The sequence below is a fragment of the Lissotriton vulgaris genome, chromosome 8, assembly GCF_964263255.1.
Source record: "Lissotriton vulgaris chromosome 8, aLisVul1.2, whole genome shotgun sequence".
In the NCBI taxonomy this organism is placed as follows: Eukaryota; Metazoa; Chordata; class Amphibia; order Caudata; family Salamandridae; genus Lissotriton; species Lissotriton vulgaris.
Window position 1 is genome coordinate 1,376,804,813 of NC_141696.1, and position 22,649 is coordinate 1,376,827,461.

General features: G+C 47.8%; 1 protein-coding gene across 1 annotated transcript; it reads right to left on the reverse strand.

The window, feature by feature from the left end:
- Positions 1-18,605: 18,605 nt before the first annotated feature.
- On the reverse strand, positions 18,606-22,406 carry LOC147698777 (uncharacterized). The gene is made up of 2 exons (XM_086933511.1): positions 22,163-22,406; positions 18,606-19,576 (listed from the first exon to the last, which is right to left on the reverse strand). Exons 1-2 carry the CDS (start codon positions 22,404-22,406, stop codon positions 18,606-18,608), a joined length of 1,215 nt encoding a protein of 404 aa, XP_086789637.1.
- Between the last annotated feature and the right edge of the window lie 243 nt (positions 22,407-22,649).

Here is a 22,649-nt window from a genome sequence, read left to right on the forward strand (position 1 = left end):
GCATGCAGACATGTTGGTCAATCTTTCGACACGAGGTCAGCCACGCAGTGGAATTTAGTTTGCAGCCAGCAACAAGTCAACAGTGGTGAAACAAAAAATGATGTGGGGCCCCTGCAGAATGTGAAGAGCGCCCCCTCTGTCTCGATATCTCATTGGCATTTGAGATCTTGGGGTCCCTCTGTAGGGTTCGGTGGTCCCTTATGGGTCTACCCCATCCCCACCACTGCACTGCAGGGGATGCGAAATCCTGTGTTAGAACCCTGAAAGTCAGGGCAAAACTACTAGGCATCTTCAAAACACAATCAAAGAGACTTTTTCAAGGACCGGGAAAACAAAGTGGCCTTCACCCTGTGTACGGATCCACTATTCCATGCAGGATCTAATGTGCCTCCGCAGATTACACCATTAACACTGCAGTCCTGTGAATGTGCTGTGTCTCACTGAAGGGGAATTCATGGCTCTGCTCCTGAAGGCCAGGGAAATTGGCAGAAAGATCCATGTCCATTCTCTAAAGATGAGCTTCCAACAGCTGTTAGCCTCGACAAAGCCATCCTCCAATATGGATGGGGTTTCTCTTGGGTGTATCCTTAATCTCACAGAATGATCACTCTCTTAGGGAACAACCAAACTAATCATGGAGCACCATCGGGGGAATGGAGCTGCAGTACTACCTTCCGGAAATGCTCACAGGGCAGCTCGATCACACTCAAAGCAGAAGCAGGCATCATACCCAAGCATACTTTGAACGCCTTTCACCCTCACTTCTCCCCCACTCCCTCTATCTTTTGCCCTGGAAACTGGTCACTCCTGAAAGAATATGTCTAATGTTCTGTTTAGGTTCCACCTACAGGGGTCTAACATTAACTCTCCCTGATGCAGATCATATAAAGAATGCCCCTGGCCACATAAGACCTGTCCATTCATCAGCAACGTGATCACACCTCACTGTTATGCGTGTATTTATTTGCAGCCACCTATCAACAGTCTGAAAATTCCAGTATTACTTATTCACTTCCAAGGCAGCACAACTTCTACACTTCACTCTGTTTGAGTTGCACTCCCCTCATTCAAGCCCCCTCCTCCTACCACCGCAGGGCAGTTAGGCTTCTTTGTTTTCTGTTTCTGGCTAATACTGAACCAGAAATCTGTACCTGGTTAATATAAGTCACATGGCTAGGGATTGAGCGGACAGATCTCTGTTTTGTTCATAGTGCTACTTAATTGTCAAAGACCATAGTTTTGGCAGATCTCACTATGGGTTAATGATTGAGCGACTGGAAACCAGACCTAATTTATGATGGTTCTCGATGATGAGTGATATTTTGTTCAGAAAAGAGTCATGCAGTTAGGGGCATACAAGGGTTTGCAATGTGTTTGCACCACGCAACTTTGTGCATGCATCACGCAAACCCTAAAATGATACACTTTGCATTACCCTGGATGGCTTGCTAAATCAAGAGTAATGTAATGCAACGCATATTGCTGCGTTGCGTTACTCTGCCCTGGGAGGGCATTCCATGGGCACTGCATGGTTGTTCCCATGCAACTCCCATAGATATTGACACATTCCCAGATTTACCATCACTGATAGAACAGGGAATGCCCTAAAAAGATCTGCCTTCTCAGGAGAGGTATAACAAGCAGAAATATATTTATTTTACCTCGTTAGTTGCTCTTTCTATGTGTGCTGTGTTCTGCAGCATACATAGAAAGAGGAATATGCCTCTCAGGAATGCTTTTGTGCACGAAGGTGGCCCTTCCTACACAAAAACAATCCTACATGAAACCCAGGCACCCTTGCACAATGGTGCAATGGTGCCTGCATTGGCGCTAGGCATCCCATTGTTCGCCTGTGCTGGGGAAAGGACATCAATGCACCATATTGTAATAATTATGGTACATTACTGCCCTTTCCCTATAACACACTGCAGCAAGGCGACTTGCTGTGCTGCGTTGGGTTGCTTTCACGTAAATATGGCCCTCAGTAATTTAAAGTAGTCAGTAGAGTGCTGATGTACTCTAAAGATTGGTCACCACCAACCAAAACGAAAATAATACAATTTCAAATACGCAAAAATATTTTTCATTAACCAGCTAACTATAACTACCTACCTATCTTAACTAAACCCTAACCTTACCTCTGCTACCAAAAGAAATACTGTTAGAGCGCGCAGGTCACCCGACTTAGATTATTATACTCACCTCGGCCCATAAACAACATATTATGAGTTTTAATCAGGTAACCTGTACACTTACTCTAATCAGTGATTTATAAATTTCATTAGGACCTATACCATTGACTTACCAATCTTCATCATCGGTACCTAGAGTCCTAAGGGATCAAAGGTGTTCGAATAATAGGTAGAAAAAGAACATTTGCACTCATAAAGTAACCACAACTCAGGAAAGGTTTAAACTCTTTATCTAAAATCTTTAAATGTCATAATCCAAGCATTGAACAATAGAAAATTCTCAATTAGGAAAATAATGATTAGAATAAAAATATGCAGAGTTTTTATAAAGCAGTCTTTACGCATTAGACAAGAGGGTGGGAAGAGAGAAGGAAGCAGTACAATGACATACCCACATTTAATATTTACCTAGACTGGTGTGAAGAACTAACCCTGGCCATGGGTCAGTTTAAAGGACAGAACCCTGAAAGTGCAGGCACTATAAAGGCAGGCAGGTGCAGATCGAAATCAGGACAGGTAAAGCCAAATTGGATCAGGACAGGAACACCAAGGGCTAAGACCAGCACCGGCAGTTAAAGTTACAATGCCTGCGTTACTCCCTGTCTGCAGCTAACAGCCAGAACCCGGTAAAAGTTATCGATTTCTCCGACAAAGTGCTTCGCCAGCACTTCAGCTTTCAAACCCCGATCTGGGTTTCGAACCTTCTGACAGAGGGCTCAGCCAGCATCTCTGCTCCCGATCACCTATTGAGTGCGTTGGGTCAGTGACAGGTCAGCTATTCCGACAAGTCGGACAAACTAAATAGCTAAGCCTACCCTAGTTATACTATTTTATGGGTCAGTGTACCATCCCCCAATGTTGCAAGTGTAAGGATGCCCAATTTTGATTGGACAAAGACTGAGGAGAGGTCAACACACAATACCAAATGAAACTTTTTAGAATGAATATTAAAATTAACGTTCCCACCCATAACTTTATTTTCCCATGTATGTTTTATTCCACCTGGCAGTGAATGTATCAATAATGATTACAATGTAGTCCATATTTTAGTTTGGCTTCCTTCACAGGGGTCAGGAGTTGACATTCCCATGATCATCTTCTAGCAAGTCAGGAGTTGGCCGGGTTTCAATGAAGAATGACATAGCTCCTTCTTGAGTTTGACATGCGTAGTGTGGTTTTTCAAGATGGAGTAATAGCGCCTCCCATGCCCAAAGATTACGATACATGAAAAATAGAGAAGAAACAGTTTTAGAACATAGAATAAATGAATGCACTATATACCACTTACTTCTACTCTACTCCCATTACTTTATTTTAACTATTGCATTAGAAATTAGGCAGAACAAACAGCTTAGCAAAAGCAGCAGTGCAAGCTTCATGCATGCTTAAACACAGAGCAGCCATCTTAGTTTTAATGCGCAGAAGCGAAAGATTCCCTCCAAAGCAAAGAGTACGTCATGTCACGTGAGTGTGACAGGCGCATGCGCAATAAGAAATCCTGCGTCGCAGCGGCCATTTTATTGCAAGCGGATTAACATTAGTAAAAGCACATATGCAAGCTTCTTCTAGATACCCAATGTTTTGTGAAATGCAATATTAATAGGACAAACATGTTGGTTAGCGCATTAATGTTATGTCGAGAGGACTGAAATCAAGCAAGTCACGTTACATGCGAATCCTTGCTCCATCAGAGTGCTGATGTACTCTAAAGATCGGTCACCACCAAACAAAATGACCTGCAAAGTTAGTTGTTTTCCAAAATGTGTTGATGAGCAGAAGCACATTTTAAAATCAGACTAAAATTGTAACGTTTCGTATTGTGTTCTGATGTTTAGGCCAGTGGCGGCCGGCACAGGCAAGAGCAGCGTGGAGGGGGTCGGGGAAGCTGACATATGACGGGATAAGTTAAATTAAATAAACAATAAAAATAAAACCACTCACCTTACACTTGCTGCATTGCCGATGCGGTGAGCGCAAGGTAAGTGGTTTGATTTTTAAATTTTTTTATTTAACTTATCCTGTCATATGTCAACGTCCCTGAACCCCACCCCGCCCGCTGCTCTAACCTGTGCCGTCTGCAACTGGTTTAGGCGCTAAAGAAAGCCGACTTTGACAGTTATCGCTGTGCTCCAACTTTCAGGTGGTGACCAGTTATTTTATGCTCTGAAGTTTAGGGGCTAACTGCACTTGAATTATAATGTTATCTTTGTGAGTCAAAGTTCAGTACTTACCGCTACGAGGATTTGGAGTTAGTATTTCGAAGCTCAAGTGTGAGCAAGATTGTAGTTGTAAAGATAGTCTTGTCTTCTGAAGGTCAAGTCTTAACCAGGCTACAGTTGTAAATTTAGTCTAGTTTTTTGAAGTTCAGGAGCTAACCTCCTGGAGTTGTAAAGACAATGCAGTATTCTGAAGTTCTGGTATTACCTCCTCACTCCTACCCTGTCGCATTACTTACTAAGATTTGTGATCATCTCCTCCCAGACACCATGTGAGTTAGAAAAAGTCTCAGAAACTGACCCTTCAACTCACTTTTCGCTCCTCTCCTCGGTCTCCTTCTCTCACAAGGGCCCCAGAGGGGGCAGAGACTCTCAAGTCTTCCCGTTTTTTCTGCCTGCTTCAACAGACACTGCTCGACTTGGCTGGGCCAGGTCCCCTTACCTAGCATTTCTTTAATTTCTATTAAATTTCTTTCTTAAAAAACAATGCTGGGACCCCTATGCACAAGGCTTAGTGCTCATCCCTGAAATCCATACTGTTCACCAGTGGCTCTATGTCTTCTGTCTGTTTTTAAGGTCTCCGCTATGCAGCGCATGCGCTGTCTCGTTGAGAGATGCTGTATACAGTATTGTGGGGGGAAGCTCCACCCACTTCCCGTCTATGTTTTTCATTGGCTTCAATCTTAAAAGCTAATTTTTGATTTGTTTTCAGGTTGTTAGTCCTTCCTCCTGAAGGCCATGTTTTCATTGATATCCTTCCCTGGTTATTGGCCCCTTTACTCCATAACTATTTTTGCCCATGTGTCCCCCTCCCGCAGTCGGTGACTTTTCACCCCTCTCCTCAGCCCCCCACTCCCGTTCATGCCTTCCTGGACCCCATCCTCCCATTTCCAATGCAATAGGTTTCGCGTAAAAACGCGTCCTATTGCATTAAGAAATGCTTGTTTGGCGTGTGATTGGTCGGTCCATGCGCACTCTTTGTCGCACACATAGCCGGCCTGAGGAGGAAGGAACCAGCGCTTGAGGAACATGCTACCCCCGGGGAGCCAGGAAGCTGGCTGGGGCTCCTGCTTGCTGCTGTGTGTGCCGCCGCTGCACTCGTCTCACGTAAGGTTCATGCTACAGTTCCGTCACACACAGCCAGCCCGAGGAGGAAGGAACCAGCGCTTGAGGAACATGCTGCTGCCCCCGGGGAGCCAGGAGGCTGGCCGGCAATGGCGAGCTGAGCTGTGGGTATCTGGTAATAAAAGAAAGAGTGAGCGCAGAGTTTGTTCTTATTAGAGAACCTTTAAGTAAACATGGCACTCACTGTCTGCAGGGTGCAGCCTGCCGCCGTCCACATCAAGGGTAAGCCTGGGAAACTGCACCTGTGTCACTGCGTAGAGGACAGGTGCTGACTGTCGACTCCACACTCTCACGGGCCAGTGCAGCTTCACCCCATTTTTCTCCTCTCACACAGCTGCACGTCTTTGTGTACCTAGTTGTGGTGCGTTTGCGCCAGTCTGCATATAAAAGGGAAGGTGAGAAAGCAATGTGCACGTGACTGCAGGTTTCTAGTAGTGTCCTTCAACAAAAAATGTGAACGAAAACACCGCTGTCAGTTGAGCAAATTAAGTGGATTACGAGCACAATTATGTCTTGTTTATTAAACACTAGGTATCAATCCGTTGTGACCCCAGGTTTCCTTGTCACACACAATTCTCTCTCCACTTGTCTAATACTTACTCAAAGTCGGGGCTCATAAACTCCAGATTAGCAATTCAAAAACATGTAAGGCTTAGGTACACAGAGCATAACCGTCGCTATAACTATTGTCTGCTCTCCTACCTTCTGAACAAGGGAAGGCCATATGTGTGTACAAACCGTTGCCGTATTCACTTAGGAATGAACAAAAGAATGATCTATATTTGCAAGCTGATTAACATATTTGCAAAGATAATTAACAAACAATACATAAAAACTTCTCTAAGACTTATACAGGCATAAGATCACAGTTCAACCTAAAATGCTTATTATAAAATGATATGAAAATAAATAGGGAACGGTTCCGTCTTTTTGAACAAAGTTTGTTATTTTTGGTGCTGTGCCGAAGCTACTATTAAACACGTGTCAGTGCCTCGGAGCATCAATGTTTGTCATAGCATGGAGTATGGTTAGTAGCCCCAGTTCCAATATGTATACATGCCAACGTTTTAAAAGAGAAAAGTGGGAGTTTTCCAAAACATAATCGGGGGAATGTATTTACCACATTGACTTCAATTTAAGCACATGCAATTCCAGGCAAGCGAAAGTCAAAATAAAGCCATCTTTTGCTTGAAAAAATCGGGAGTCTCCCGCCCGAGTCGGGTATATTGGCATGTTTGAATATGTATAACCGCCAGCAGCTGCTTGGTGTGTCGGTCAAAGGCTGTATTTTTCCCGCGCACTGTCAGTGGCACATAATTTTCTGCAGTTCTGTGAGGAAACGACCTGCTTTAACTGCATGTCCAATTTGAACAAACAAGCCTTAAAACGTACTGACTGCTTCACATTATAAGCTGTGTTTGTAGGCCCAGACGGCAAGTGCTTCAGGGTTCCGTTTTTGACCTCTGGTTCAATAGTTCCATTGGTGGCTTCACTCTGCCTTTCACCTTTCAGAGGCTGGTAAAATGAGTACAGTTTGAATTGTGTAAAAATAAGCACCCACATTCCCTCACAAAGCCATACCCTTTCAGCTGATCTTGCGTTCTACATCCATGGCCGGGTTTTGGCCCGGTGTCTCCGTGAGTAGTAGGTGTGAAGGGGCGCTGACGTAGGCAAGCAGCAGCAGAGGGGAGGGGCCACCCTGGCTGTGTAAGCTTCCTGCTGCTGCCTCCTCTATGCCCAGTGTGCGGGGAGTCTCACGTCTGGATCACCAGTGCCTCTAGGCGACGTATACAGGCCGTGGCGAGCGAAACTCTGCACTTTTTCTTTAATTCCTAATGTCCTTCTTTTATTCCTAATGTCTATTGCTTTGAAAGCACCGGCAGTGGCTGATAATGAGACCCGTAACAAAAAAGAAAATTGCTTTCTGTGTTATTCAATTTCGCAGTGACCTATCGGCCTACACACAGGTGCTAGCTATTCATGCTTTGTAGTGACACAGATAATTATTGTTACAAGACACTGAAATTACTTATTTCTCTCAAACGTTATTCTTTATAAAAAGTTGTGTTGATAAAAATTCCTTAATACACATATAGCAAAAACATATTACATTCAGATACTCAGGTCAATGTTCTACATTTCCTGTAACATTTCATTACAATTCGAGACTTTGAGTCAACACTTCATATAGTGTAAAAATGTTTTGGCATAAATCACAGTCAAATAAATACAATTATTACAATCAAAAAATTATATTAAAACAAGTAAAGTCCTTTTGTCGACGCGTTTCGGTGCTTTGTTCTAGATCGTGTAAACACCTTCCTCAGGAGAAAGCTTTATTTTAAAAACAAGGTTTCTTCATTTTTAATTGCCTGTTCGTGGATGTCTATCTTGGAGTACTGGACCTTTTGGATGAATATATTCTTGGTCCTCTTCGTGGAGATTATTCATACATATGTCCCACGGCCTTTTCACATGGAGGATCTTGTTGTTCCTTATACCTTTCTCATGCATTCGTCTTTTATTCTACGCAGAGTTTTATATAGATGTGGGCTCTTAGGTGCCGTTTCGGGTTTTTTGGATGGTCACTCGGTTGGGCCTGGAACTTCTGCTAGATATCGTTCGCAGGGATTTTTGAATGTCCTCCCTCGGTTCGATCCGATTCTGCCTTAAATATTCCGTTAGTCTCCTTTACCCCCGTTTCACCTCGATAGCACATCCTGTCTCTTGTTAGTAGTTAGTAGTTAGTGATAATGAGACCCTACACCCTGTTTTCAAATGGCAGGGCTGGTGTGGCAAGACCGTTTCCTGTTAATAACCTTTTCATATTTTGCTAAATACAGCCCTTCTTCTGTTTCTGTGCTCTTTGCACAATGGATGTGACTGCCACAAAGTCTGTGGGATTCAATATTGACATCCTCCTCGGAAGCATCAGAGACTGGGATTCGAACTCGTGATGGATCACCACATTTGTCAGCGGCAAGCTGCCTGCTCAGCAAGGGCCGATTCAGGTTTGTCCCAATATGGAGCAAATCCTTGCATTATGACAGTGCTATCAGGAGACCCCGTGCTCTTAATGTGACATCACTGACACTTAACCAGCAAACCCCTGACATTCTTTAAGGGTGCATCGCTGTCACTTCTCAGAAAAGCTGCTATAATGCATCAGTGGGGGAAAGAAACGTGTTTTTTGTTTTGTTTTTTAAGTGTTTACACCTACAGCCTGTGATTGACTGCTTAATCTTTTGTGACTTTTGGAAGTAGCCAGACAAGTAATTGTTCCTTGTGTTGTCTTCGTTTTCATTACCCAGAATATGCCCACTCCCATATTCGTAGACTTCACTTTGTGATGACTCCTTCAGTTTTAGGAAAGCCTCTGAGGTGGTATCTTATCTTCTCTCTATTCAGTGCTTGTTTGGCATTGTTGTAACTTAACTTGAGCGCTTTACAAGAGCTTCAATTACATTACATTTGTGTTTTTTATTTTTTCAGGTGTAATGGTCCTTTCCGAATTTCACCCGATTCAGTGAAAGCTGGGGTCCTCCGCTTGATTTCAATGGATTACGGCAGTTGCAAAAGGGCCTTTGGGCATTCGGGGAACCCACTTCAAAGCTTGTGAGGGCCTGATTCACCCTCCATTCCAATGGGGGCATAAGGTGACTACCCTAGAACACACAAGTTGTGTACTGTCACTCTCTGCCACCCTAGATCCAAAGTCCACCCATCGCTGGCCACAGTTCAGTTGCCACTGTGATGACCATCCAGTTGAATTTTGTCATTTCTGAGATGCAAAAGAGGGTTTACTGACGTAATATCATAACTACTAATATTGACCTGCAAAATTATCATCACACTAATATCGCTAACAAAAATATCGTCAAAATATATTTATTTAAAAAATGCACAAATATGGGTGAAAACATATCCTCTTAAAAAACATTGATTTTTCTAATATCGACACACAAATATAGTCAACAAAAATTCCACCATCATTAAATGAACAAAGCAAAAACCAAAAATATCAAAACTTACAATATTGACTACTTAAATATCGGAATCACACATAAAAATTACCTATACAAAACATTAAATTTCACAATTACAAAATATATACAAATATAAAAACATAACCCACATATAAATACATTTCCTTAAAACTAATAATTTTCAATAATTTATCATTAAAATGTAACATTTTTAAACTTTACATTATTTACTCAAAAATATGTATCACTTGTAAACATCAATAAAAAATCTTACTTTTTTAATGAATTAACATTATTTCCCACATAAAATAAATACTTATAGTTTAATAAATACACATTTAATAACACATACACCTTTAAATAAAAATAAATAGTGTTTTCTAAATAGGGACATAACTGACATAGCAATTAAACTGACGCTATAGCAAATATAAAATAAAATTATAAAACAACAACCAATAAATATATGCTACCAATTTAATAAACAATATAAAAGCTGTCAAATAATTTAAAAAAACTACAAACACTGGAGAAGAACGAAAATCTGCTGGATTTCTACCAGAACACAGCAACATTGGGCAAATATATTAAACAGCAACAGAACAAATTAAGTATGCCATCTAATTTATTTCAACATTTAGCTAGCTAAATTTAAAAGCAATATACACTAAATAATAAATTTAATTATGTTCCTATTTTTCCCTTCTTTACAGATTATCCCAACTTCCAACACACTTCCCTAAATAACAAACAAAAGCTACAAAATATTGTAAGTATACTTAAAAAGCAACTTAAACAATAAACAACGAAAACATCCCAACCCTCAACCTTATCCTCCTTAAGCACCATAATTTTTCCAAACATAGCAAAACATTTTTCTTTATTTCAACAGGAAAACGTAGTAAACTCTAAACAGAAAAATGCAACTGAAATTATCTCAACAAAGCAAGAAATTAAAAGCACAACATATATGTAAATTTGGAAGAAACAATCTTAAAATGTTAACTGGTAAAAATGTATATAACATATTTAACTCTTTCTACATATATATTTAATTACAGTACAATTAAGAAAATGACAGAAGGTGCAAAATGTATCTCTTCACAAAAAGGCAAACTTTTACTTTGCTATATGGGTTGCACACCCATCCAAAAGAAAAGATCCACTTCTCCACATGAATTGGAAATCTACAAAATATTACTTGAATGCTTGCCCTGGGAGGGCAACAACTAGAAAAACAACTGTTATAAGTGTTAAAGAACATATCCACACCCCCAGCATCACTGAAATTGAAGTTAGAGATATCCTAGAAACATTTAAGAAGCAAGTACTAGCTCCCAAACCCAACAATTCAAATTCTGAAAGATATTTTGCCCCATCTCCCAGAGAACGTAGATGGTCAATTACCTGCTAAATCAACTTTAAAACATCTAATTTCTAGAACCAAAAAAGCCACCACTCAAACACCACCTGCTCCAAAAACATTAAGGCCCTTAGAAGGATTTCAGTCGGAAAGCCTCCAACCACAGGCTTTTCGACCAACATCCTTGGTTTGAATTCCAACTGATGTATAACGATTACGGCAGTCGGAATTGAAACTGGCCGGTCATTCTGGCTGGCATTGGAAGGGCTCAAGGAGCCTGTCAGAACCGCCACCATAATCTCATATGGACGGCGCTTCAGCCGTCGGGATTATGATGGCTGTTTCTGGCAGGCTTTCCATGTCTGGCTTTCCGACATGTAAAGACTGTCATAAAGTGACTTTGGGGGCCCCTAGCAGGGCCCTCCTCTCTTTGCTGCCTCCAGTTAGGGGCTGAGGTAAAAAAATCTCTGCACCGTGTGGCAGGCACCGTGAGATGGGATTAAGTGGCCGGCACCGTGAGATGGGATTATGCGGCAGCACCATTTGCCGTCGCATTGTAATAAGGTATGGGGAAATGCCTACCCATGGTCAGGCGGTTCCCATGCAATACATCCGCCCAACATCGTAATAAGGCCCTTAGTAGTGGGATGTAGAGTTATAGGGTAAATGGTGGGGAATTTTTACAAATTTAAAATGCATTTTAAAAAAATGGAGGAGGAAAACAAAATTAGTTGTTGGATGTATATTTATAGGGGAAAAGGATGGGGCATAGTGAAAAATAATTAAACAAAAATTATGGGCCTGATTATGATGCGAGACATCACGGCAGTCGGAAGACAGCCTGGCATGCAGGCTGTCCTTTTCCATTGCAGCTTGTGCTGCAGCCCAGGTAAACGGCCACAGCACCTGCTGCAGTGGAAAAGGACAATATGTGCACATCCATGCACTGTGTGGAGTGGGAACAGTAAATGTTGTTTGTTTAGTGTCCACTATCTTCCCTGAGTTTATTTATATTGGAGTGTGAATAGTTAATTTAGAATATTTAGGGCTCGATTACCAGACTGACCGCCCTATTATAATTAGGGCGGTCGGATCGCCATTGCCCCACAGCACCTGCCATGAAACCACTGTTCCCTGGCGATGGTGCAAGGGTGTAGAGGCAGCCATATGCATCTTCCTCTATGAAAACCATGTCACAGATTAAACAAAGGGGGCCCCACAGGTCCCCCTGTTGCCTCTGACCCATAGGGTGCATGCAGGGAGGCACAACATATGCCCCCATGTGCATGCACCAGAGTTCCTGCCCAGAATGGACTTTGCAGTCCATGCCGTGCAGGAACAGCTTTTGGTGTTCCCATTGCAGTGCCCATTTTCGGAGGCACTGCTGTGGGAATGTCAAACAATGCCTACCAGACACGAGAAACACTCAGAATCGGGCATGCAACCCAGCCACTGGCTTGGCAGTGCGACTGCTCCAAACTTGTAATCAGGCCCTTAGGGCCACAATATGATGGCGGTTGGACCGCCGCCGGCAGTCCCACTGCCATTGGACCATGCAAGCCCGCCCACCACATTATAATGGCGTATGGGCGGCGGGCAGAGAGACTGTCTGACACTAATCCGAAGGACTGTAATCACTACAATGGTGGCGGTGCCTGTTGTATGTGGCAGGCATGTCCGACCACTGCACTTGCAGTGGCAGAGCAGTGGCATGCCACCGTCTGCCATTTTACGACTTCCAGCATCGTACCGGCAGTGGACCGCCGCCTATGCCAGGAAACCGCAGTTCCCTTACGCTGGTGTGGTGGAGAGGTAATGTAATATGCTGAGTGGGAGTGGTGCAGTCCTGCTGAGAATATTAAGAGTTCCTCCACCGCCAGCCTTTTCATGGCGGTGAGCCCGCCCCGAAAATGACGGCAGTGGGGGAACAAAGGGGGCCCTACAAGGCTCCCCTGCCCCCGCCATGGAGATTCATCCAGTGGGGTGGAACATGTCTGCTTGCACCCCCAGTTTCAGCACGGCATGGACTTCAAAGTCCATGCTGTGCTGGAACATTTTTACCGTTCCCATTGTAGTGCCCTTTTCCCGGGCACAGCTGTGTGAAAGGCAAAAAGACCGTCCACCTGCACAAGTTGAACTCGTAATCAGGAGAGTGGTCTTTGCGTGGCTTTTGTGCAGTCTCACATACTCTCATTTCCCTATGGGAGTGTGTGCTGCGGCTGTAAACTGGCCGTAGCACAAGCTCCCATAGAGAAATGAGAGAATCTGCTCAACACTGCACGGTCCAGGAATTAACAAGGGTCAACATAGGTCATCTCGGCCCCCAACCAGAGGCCACAGGATGAAGGGGGCCCTGCTAGGGTCCCCCAATGTTGATTTCCGAGAGGCTTTCCATGACGGAAAGCCCAACATGGAAAGTCTGTTGGAAACCGACATCGTAATCCCTACAGCGGAAACGCCGTCCCTAGGGACTACGTGCCAGTCTCCCACTAGCTGATGGGCTCCTTGAGCCTGTCGGAATCCAGCCAGAATGACCAGCCGGTTTCAGTTTCAACCGCCTGCATTGTAATGCGGAAGTCCAAAGTGAAACCGCGATGAGGCTCGGAAACCCTCTGACCGGCGTTCTGAGGCTTTGTGACCCTCATCGCAATTGGGCCATACATTTTTTATTATTTTTACATACATTATAAAAATATTCAAATAAATGATCTAATATTTAAAATACTCCTCAACATTTTCCCCATAAACCAACATCCCACTACTAAACCTTTTAATTGTAATTAAAAATGTAATTCAAACAAAGTATCTTAAAAGACTACCCACTCTCTTCCCCTATAACTCAACATCCCACTCCTAAATTTCAAAACTTCCATCTAATTTTAAATTTTTTTTTAAATAATACACAAATTCTTTACAATTTGTTTAATTACTCCGCACCCATATCCCCTATACACCCAAAATCCTGCTCCTAAATTTCTTCAAATTCGATCTAATTTTATCTGGATAGAGAAATATGTTTTAAAAATATTACACACATTTAAACAAATGTTAAATTACTCCCCACACTTATCCCCTATAAACCTAACATCCCGCTCCTAAAAAATAATAAACACCCCAAAAAACTATTCTACAATTTAATTTATTTTCAACACAAATTTACATGTCACTAAACATTTATATTATTTTACTATAAATAACACAAAGAAAAAAGCATATTAATGCAGCTATTTTTAACAAAAAAAACATTGATATTATATACAAAGAAATTGCTAACATCGATATGTTTTACATTTAAAACAACACCTAATTTTGATATTTTTGACTTCGATATTACCTACCACGATATTTTGCACACCATATTTCTGTCACACAATATTTTTTTTCTCGATATTTTGCCAGAATACCACAAAGGAGAATGAAGATTCATGAGATTAGGGGATGCAACCAATCTGCAGTTTAGCCTTGTGTGAGGCCCACTAAATTCCAGGAGAGTGCATTTGGGTTGCACTGCAGCGCCAGCACAGGCGCTTGCAGTGTCGGCGCTGCAAACCGCTTAATGAGCAGAGGAGGACGACTGTATTCGATCCCACATACTTCAGAGAAGTTACAGCAAGGCAAAGTCTGCAAAGACTCCACCCTTACTCAGTCAACCTGCCACAAGCACTCCTTTGCTACAGGTATTCATTGAAACTCCCCTGTTCATGGTGCGTGACGTCTTTATAAAGAGCATGTGGGTCAACAAGAAAATCTTAAGGATTTTGGGGGCCAGGAGTATTTTGGCTCTTTCATGCTATCTATGGTAAGGGCACTGGCAGTGTACAGGAACATTCCTCAAAATTCTAAAGTTGATGCATCTAATATTCAGAGATAGCAAAGTGTGTTTTCAGCATTGCAACACAGCAGCTGCTCACTCAAATTACTGCAAATAACCTCGGTGACACCCTCCCATTTCTCATATGTGAGGTTCTGTTTTGATCTAAAGAAACTTTTCTATGGATGTTGCATGATCAGCACCGAAGACACCGTCCACACGATGAACTCCATCCACTCAGGATCTCCAACCGACCCCTGCCCTCACCACGTCTTCAACAAGGCCGACGCTATCATCGCACCCCACCTGCGGGACATCATCAAAACCTCCTTCGACACCGCTACCTTCCCGGAGAGCTGGAAGCACGCCGAACTCAGCGCTCTACTCAAGAAGCCATCGGCTGACCCCACCGACCTCAAGAACTACCGCCCCATCTCGCTGCTCCTGTTTCCTGCAAAAGTCATCGAAAAGACCGTCAACAAGCAGCTGGCCGCCTTCCTCGAGACGAACGGCTCCCTCGACCCCTCGCAGTCTGGCTTCCGGGCCAACCACAGCACCGAGACCGCCCTGATCGCAGTCACCGATGACATCCGAGCGCTGCTCGACAACAGAGAAACAGCGGCCCTCATCCTCCTCGACCTCTCCGCGGCCTTCGACACTGTCTGCCATCGTACCCTAGTACAACGCCTCAGCAACGTCGGAGTCCAGGAGAAGGCACTGGAGTGGATCATCTCCTTCCTCGCCGGTAGGACACAGAGAGTCCGCCTCCCCCCGTTCAGATCTGAAGCCACCAAAGTCATCTGCGGCGTCCCTCAAGGCTCCTCGCTCAGTCCAACCCTCTTCAAAATCTACATGAGCCCCCTCGCAGACATCGCACGCCAGCACAACCTCAACATCATCTCCTACGCCGATGACACCCAGCTGATCCTCTCCCTTACCAACGACCCCGCCACCGCCAGAGTCACCCTTCACGAAGGGATGAAAGAGGTAGCCGAATGGATGAAGAACAGCCGCCTGAAACTGAACTCGGACAAGACGGAAGTCCTCATCCTGGGATCCTCACCCTCCACCTGGGATGACTCCTGGTGGTCCCCCGCCCTAGGCAGCGCACCCAAACCAACAGACCACGCACGCAACCTGGGCTTCATCCTGGACTCCTCCCTCTCCATGACCAGACAAGTCAACGCCGTCTCCTCGTCGTGCTTCAATATCCTGCGCATGCTACGTAAGATCTTCCGGTGGATCCCCACCGAGACCAGGAAGACGGTCACCCAGGCCCTCGTCACCAGCCGTCTGAACTACGGCAACACCCTCCACGCCGGAACCACAGCCAAACTCCAGAAGAGACTCCAGCGGATCCAGAACGCCTCAGCACGACTCATCCTGGACATCCCCCGTCGCAGCCACATCTCCGGACACCTGAGAGATCTGCATTGGCTCCCGGTCAACAAGAGAATCACCTTCCGTCTCCTCACCCACGCACACAAAGGCCTACACAGCCAAGGCCCAGGATACCTCAACAGCCGCCTCAACTTCTACGCTCCCAAACGCCAGCTTCGCTCGACCTGCTACGCCCTCGCCGCCGTCCCCCACATCCGCAGAGCCACCACAGGGGGACGGTCCTTCTCCTACCTCGCCGCCAAGACATGGAACTCCCTCCCCACCCACCTCCACCTGACCCAGGACCACCTCGCCTTCAGGAAGCAACTCAAAACCTGGCTGTTCGAGCAGTAGCGGTCCCCCCCCCCCAGCGCCTTGAGACCCTCTGGGTAAGTAGTGCGCTATATAAATACGATGATTGATTGAAACATAAACCCAATATTCTTCTGCAAAATGTCTCTAATAGACACTCACACATCACCCACATTAAAAATAAATGAAAGGGAAACAGTATTTAAAACAATCTGTTTATGAATTACTCAAAGTCCACTGGACAAGACTCTCTGCAGAACAGAGCTGGCTCTATCAGGGGCCACCCTGAAAGGCTGGGCCAAAGCCCACGTCTTAAAACGTCTCTGAAAGTCAAGGCTTCAAACCCTGGAAGAAAGTCGGGCCGCGTTGGGTCAATAAACTGGAGTGTCTGACCGGTATTGTTGCACCCCCGTGCTCCACGTCTCAGCTTTCTTCACTTGGGGCCCATCGGGAGACGGGGAGGGGAAGAAACCGACCGGACACAGATGTAGGTGTGATAAAGGCCGCTTTATTGGGAAACAGGTGCATCCTGAAAACATACCCCAACCTTGGCCTTTGCCGTACAAAACTAGGCCTAACTAATTATACATGTACCTGACCAGAAACCCCCACCCCCTCCCCTAAACAGTTCCCCGCCAACAACATAACATCATTATCAATAAACCAAACTTTTATCACTGTTTGAACATCAGCCCTCTGTACACTCCCTCTCCTCCGCCAGTAAAACTCCTTCCTCCTATCCTACCCCCCCCGTTTGACTAGGAAAAGCGCCATCAGAAATAATCATTGCAGCACCTGCCCCCAGCGACAACACAACCCGAAGCCCTAACACAGAAAGCACCTGCTTCACAACATCCCCCGAGCATCCCGCCAAGCCTAAAATCCCGGGACAAATAATCCCCCCGCATCCCCAGAAACCTGATCTAAGGGAGGGAGGGTGGGACAACGCTACACTATGCCCACCGGCTGCTGGGTCACTATCTCCGAAATGGTGCCCAGAGTCCTAAAATGGCCGGTTTTAACACCAATAGCCCAAAAGGAGCCCAATCCTACTAGCTAGCCCAAAACCCAATATCCCTTCCTGTGTCCCTATCTAAATCTTCCCCCCTTCCCTTCCTCCCGGAGCCCCAAACTTCTCCGGGGGGGAAAGCCTCCCTCCGGTCGGCCACCCCCGCAAAGCCCATTGGGGCCCATCGGGAGACGGGGAGGGGAAGAAACCGACCGGACACAGATGTAGGTGTGATAAAGGCCGCTTTATTGGGAAACAGGTGCATCCTGAAAACATACCCCAACCTTGGCCTTTGCCGTACAAAACTAGGCCTAACTAATTATACATGTACCTGACCAGAAACCCCCACCCCCTCCCCTAAACAGTTCCCCGCCAACAACATAACATCATTATCAATAAACCAAACTTTTATCACTGTTTGAACATCAGCCCTCTGTACACTCCCTCTCCTCCGCCAGTAAAACTCCTTCCTCCTATCCTACCCCCCCCCCGTTTGACTAGGAAAAGCGCCACTCGAAAGCCCCCTTAAGGCTTTCGACCCCCCCCTTAGGGCCCCTGCACCTTAGGATACCTGCGCACCCCTATTGCCCGGTCTAACGCCTCCTTCAATTGCACGATATATAGCTCCATCCCATATCTCGACAAATGAACACCATCCTCAAGAAAAAAATAGACCGCCCCATATTTCAGTTCCGGGTGTTCCATCCTTCCCACCCCTTCCTTATCACAAAAAGCCCGCATCTCTCTGTTTATCTTCCTCCTAGTCCTATCTATAGCCCCCGGTCTCTCAGCTCCCCTCCAACACCTCCTGGGTATGAACTCGGACCATATGACATAACACCCCGCCCACTGCCTCTTGATCTCCAGCAAGTCCCTCCTCATTTGTTTTACTAGCGCCAGTCCCTTGCACTGCACCAAGTCGTTCTCCCCCAGGTGAATAACCACTACATCTGGGCAGATCCCCCCTCGCACAACATTGTTCAACACCGGCACCAACTCGTGCCAACGCATGCCCCCTGTGACCCTCCAATGACACCTGAACAAATTCTCATCCAGCTCCAGATTGAGATTCCTGCATTTTTCCCACTCAGCCCTCTCCGCTCTTTTGACAAACGAATGGCCCACCACATATATGGACACTGCTGCCGCCATAGGCCCCGCCACCGCACCTGTAAAGAGACATATGTAAGCAGCGAGCCCAGCATCCATTCTTAATCCAACGCTACCCCTCGCAACCTAACATACGACTTATAGCAATCTGATTTCCAGCGCCCCAGCCGTTTGATCTCCTCCTTCCCCCAGCCTTTCCTCGCTGCCTCTGTCGCTGCCCCGATGCGAAATGAATGTGTTCCAAACTCCCCCGGGTCCTCACCCATAGACCGCAGGGCGTGCCGCAGGACCCACAACAACTGCGCCGCCGTCACACGACCCCCTTCGCTCCTGCCAAAGACCTCCGCCACATCCTGTCTCCCTTCTTCCGCCAGCCGTCTCCCCCACTCCGCCGGGCACACCGACTCGGTCCCCCCGGGACCCAACAAGACCCACGTACCCTTCCCCCGCTGATCAGTCTTGGACCGCCGAAGCCGCACCGCTACCTCCCGGCCTTCGATCTCCACATCCCCCCACTTCAAACCTGCATCGCCCCTCAAACCTACCAACTCAGACACCCGAAAGGCTCCAAAGTACAGCCACGACATCAACGTGGAAAACCGCACCGTCTCCGCCCGATCCCTGCACACCCGCGGTAACTGGCCCAGCAAGCCTGCCAACATGTCCTCCGTAATCGGCCGCCTCTTCCGCGCTCGAGCTCCTCTCTCCCTCTCCCAACCCTCCAGAAGTCTCCCCCCCAATTCTCCCGCCGAGGGTGCATACCCCCACCACAGCTTGCCCATGAAGGCCACACCTGCCAGTTTACCCGCGATAGTCACTCTCGCCAAACCTTTGTCCATCAATCCCAGCATGAAGCGCACCACCTGCTCCTCCCGACACCACTTGCCCCGCTGCCTTACCGCTCCAAAGCGCAGAAATTCCGTCCAGGCCTGCTCGTAACTCTTCCATGTTGACGCTGCCAGGGATGACCTCACCAACTGAACGACCCGCGCTCTCCCACCAACCACATCTCCTTCGGCACCTCCGTCTTGACCGCCGCTGCCTCCGTGGCTAGCCCATGGAACCTCCGCCACTGGGAACGAGACAAAGCATCAGCAATGTCATTGTCCACTCCCGGCACATGCCTAGCCTGAAACAAGATATCGTGTTCCAAGCACCTCAAGACAAAAACGCGCATCAGCTTCAGCACCTGGGGTTCCCTTGCGGACTGCCGGTTAACTACCTGCACCACTGACATATTGTCCACCTTGAACAACACCCGCCTGTGCGCCAACTCCTGTGCCCACACTGTCACAGCCACCACCAGCGGGAACAGCTCCAAGAAAGCAATGCTCCTACCCCCTGCCTGCCAATGCTCCGGCCTTTGTTCCGCGCACCATCTGCCTGCCCAGTAGATTCCAAAACCTCCAACTCCCGCCGCATCCGATGACATCGTCACGTCCCACTCCCAGTCCTCTGGGGGTGCCATGGGCACGCCATTGAAACGCTCCAAAAAAGCCAACCACATGTTCAAATCCTCCTTCGCGCCTGCCGAGATCCGCACATGATGATGCAGCCGTGTCAGACCGGACAATGCCAAACCCAGCCGCCGACAGAAAGTCCGCCCCGCGCGCACCACGTGCCAAGCGAAATTCAAATGCCCCAGCAACACCTGAACCTCACGCACCAACACTTTCGGCCTGGCCAACATGCTCTTCACCAACTCCACCATAACCGCCCGCTTCTCCTCCGGCAGGCGTGCTTCCATGGCCGCTGAATCGAGCTCTATCCCGAGGAACGACAGCACTGTGCTGGGCCCTTGCGTCTTCTCTGGCGCCAACGGAACCCCCAGGTGACCCATCAGGTCCGTAAAACTGTCCAGACTCTGCTGGCAGTCCGTGGAACCGGGCCGACCCATCAGGAAGAAGTCGTCCAGGTAATGCGTAATCGCCTCAGAGCCTGTGCGCCAGGAAAAAGCCCACTGCAAAAAGGAGCTGAATCGTTCGAACAAGGCGCACGACACAGAACATCCCATAGGAAGCGCTCTGTCCACAAAAATTTGCCCATCAAGCTGAATTCCCAGCAACTGATGGTCCGCCGGGTGAACCGGCAGCAACCGAAAAGCCGATTTCACATCGCATTTCGCCATGAGCGCCCCCGTGCCCGCCGTCGTCACCAAACGCCTCGCGACGTCCACGGACGAGTACGACACGGACACCAACTCAGCCGAGATAAAGTCGTTCACCGATGCGCCCTCCGGCCATGAGAGATGTTGAATCAGTTGGAATTGGCCCTGCTCTTTTTTCGGGACCACTCCAATGGGAGAGATGATCAAGTCCGGCAACGGCGCCTCTGCAAAAGGCCCCGCCATCCTCCCCTCCCTCACTTCCTTAAAGAGCTTCTCCCGGACGATACCTTTGTGTGCGTTCACGGACTTCAGGTTCTCCGCCCACCGAGCGATCCGCGGACCCTCGTACCCCAACCGGAAACCCTCCCTGAAACCCCGACGCAGCACGGACGCATCATCCGCCCGCGGATACGCCTCTAACAACGGTTCTAACCGATCCAGCCTAACCGGAGTACGAGCCTTTTCCCATGGTACCTGCCCCCCCTCTACCTCCACCCCTCCCTCTGCTGGGCCCGGGCGCCGGGTATTGTGACTGAGCTGGGCCTCCCCAAGGCCCCCAGCATCGCGCCTCTGGATGTCGTCTCCCACATGCGGAGCACTCGTGCCGAAAACGGCACGCCTGCCAGAGACAGGAACCCCTGTTGAAATCCCAACAAGTTCCGACACCCTGACTACCTCCGGCACCGCCCGCCCCCACCCCTCCACGGGTGGGGCGGGCCGAAAAGGGGGGCGGCGCCAGTGGCAAACCACTGGCCGTGAAGATGGTGCGGCCAAACTTAGCCCCACTCATCGTCTGCTGGTAGAGGTCGGAGTCCAACTCCCCCCAATTTGCCTCCGGGTCCGACGCCATGCGCGCCCGAAACTCCTCATCGTAATGCGACCAAGCATTACCTCCGTAAGTCACCTGAGCCCGCCGCACTATATCCATATACTTGAACAGCGCGACCGCCCTATCCGGGTACTTCTGACAGTACACGCTGGCATAGATCAGAAAAGCAGCCGACCAATTCTCAATAGTGACAGGCACCTTCGGACGCCTAGCTAATTCCTGTTCCTCCTCCTTCGACCCTTCCTTGGCCATCAACTCCCTGTGGAGCAACCTCAAAATCTCCACGTATTCCCCCTTCCATATCTTTTCCTTAGTTGCCAGCGACAAGTGCGCCCCCAGTGGCTTCGCCACCCCCATGTACGGCAGCTTTTTCACCGGCATGTCACAACTCTCCTTCGCCCCCGCGCTAGACGCCCCCGACCCACCGGCCTTCGCCGCGTCCCCCGACTCTGTGCTCCCTGCCGCCGCACCCCCCACCAATTCCGTGCCCGACCCACCGGCCTTCGCCGCGTCCCCCGGCGCCGTACTCCCTGCCGCTGCGCCCCCTAACCCCTCTGTACCCACCCCTGCATCCGCCACGTATCTGCCCTTCACCAATCGCACCTTGTCACCACCGCCAGCATCTGTCCCCACGGACCTCTGGCATCCACCAACAGCACTCCCACCCTCCTGACCTCCATGAGGCCTGCCCAAGCCACACCCCGACCCCGTACTGGTCTTACCTGGCGTCAAGGCTAGCGTCCTCACCGGATCCCGCCGCCTAACCAGGTCTGCTGGGGGGGCCGTCACTCGCGGCACCACTTGCCGGGGGCATATCTGCAAAACACTGCCAACAACATTACCAGTTTCCCCCCCTTCCTCCCGCAGTTCCCCTTCCTCCTCCGACTCCATCTCACGCTCTCCACCTCCCATAACCGCTCCTGTTGACATCCTGCTCAAACCTGCCTTGTCTCTACACGCTGTCATCAACATTCCTAAATCTACACTCTCCATACTCCTGTCCACATTTTGGTAATCATTATTTCTTGTCACAGTGCTGCTCCATCCCCGTCCCCCGGCGGCCGGAGCGACCCATCGGGTGGGGGGCGTTGGAGACCTATAACCTTGCCATCCGCTGCCCGCACGCACATGGTCCCTCGTTGGAGCGCGACCACCCGTACTAGGCAGAGCCGGCCCATCCTCTCGGCGGGTTGGAGCCGCATGCTGCTC

Bases quoted from the DNA above. Each gene is read 5' to 3' on its own strand.
- LOC147698777 (XM_086933511.1), bottom strand. From the start codon at position 22,406: ATGACAGCGTGTAGAGACAAGGCAGGTTTGAGCAGGATGTCAACAGGA. The intron at 19,577-22,162 runs GTAAGACCAGTA...TCTCGTTCCCAG, and splicing joins GACGCTAGCCTTGACGCCAG to TGGCGGAGGTTCCATGGGCT.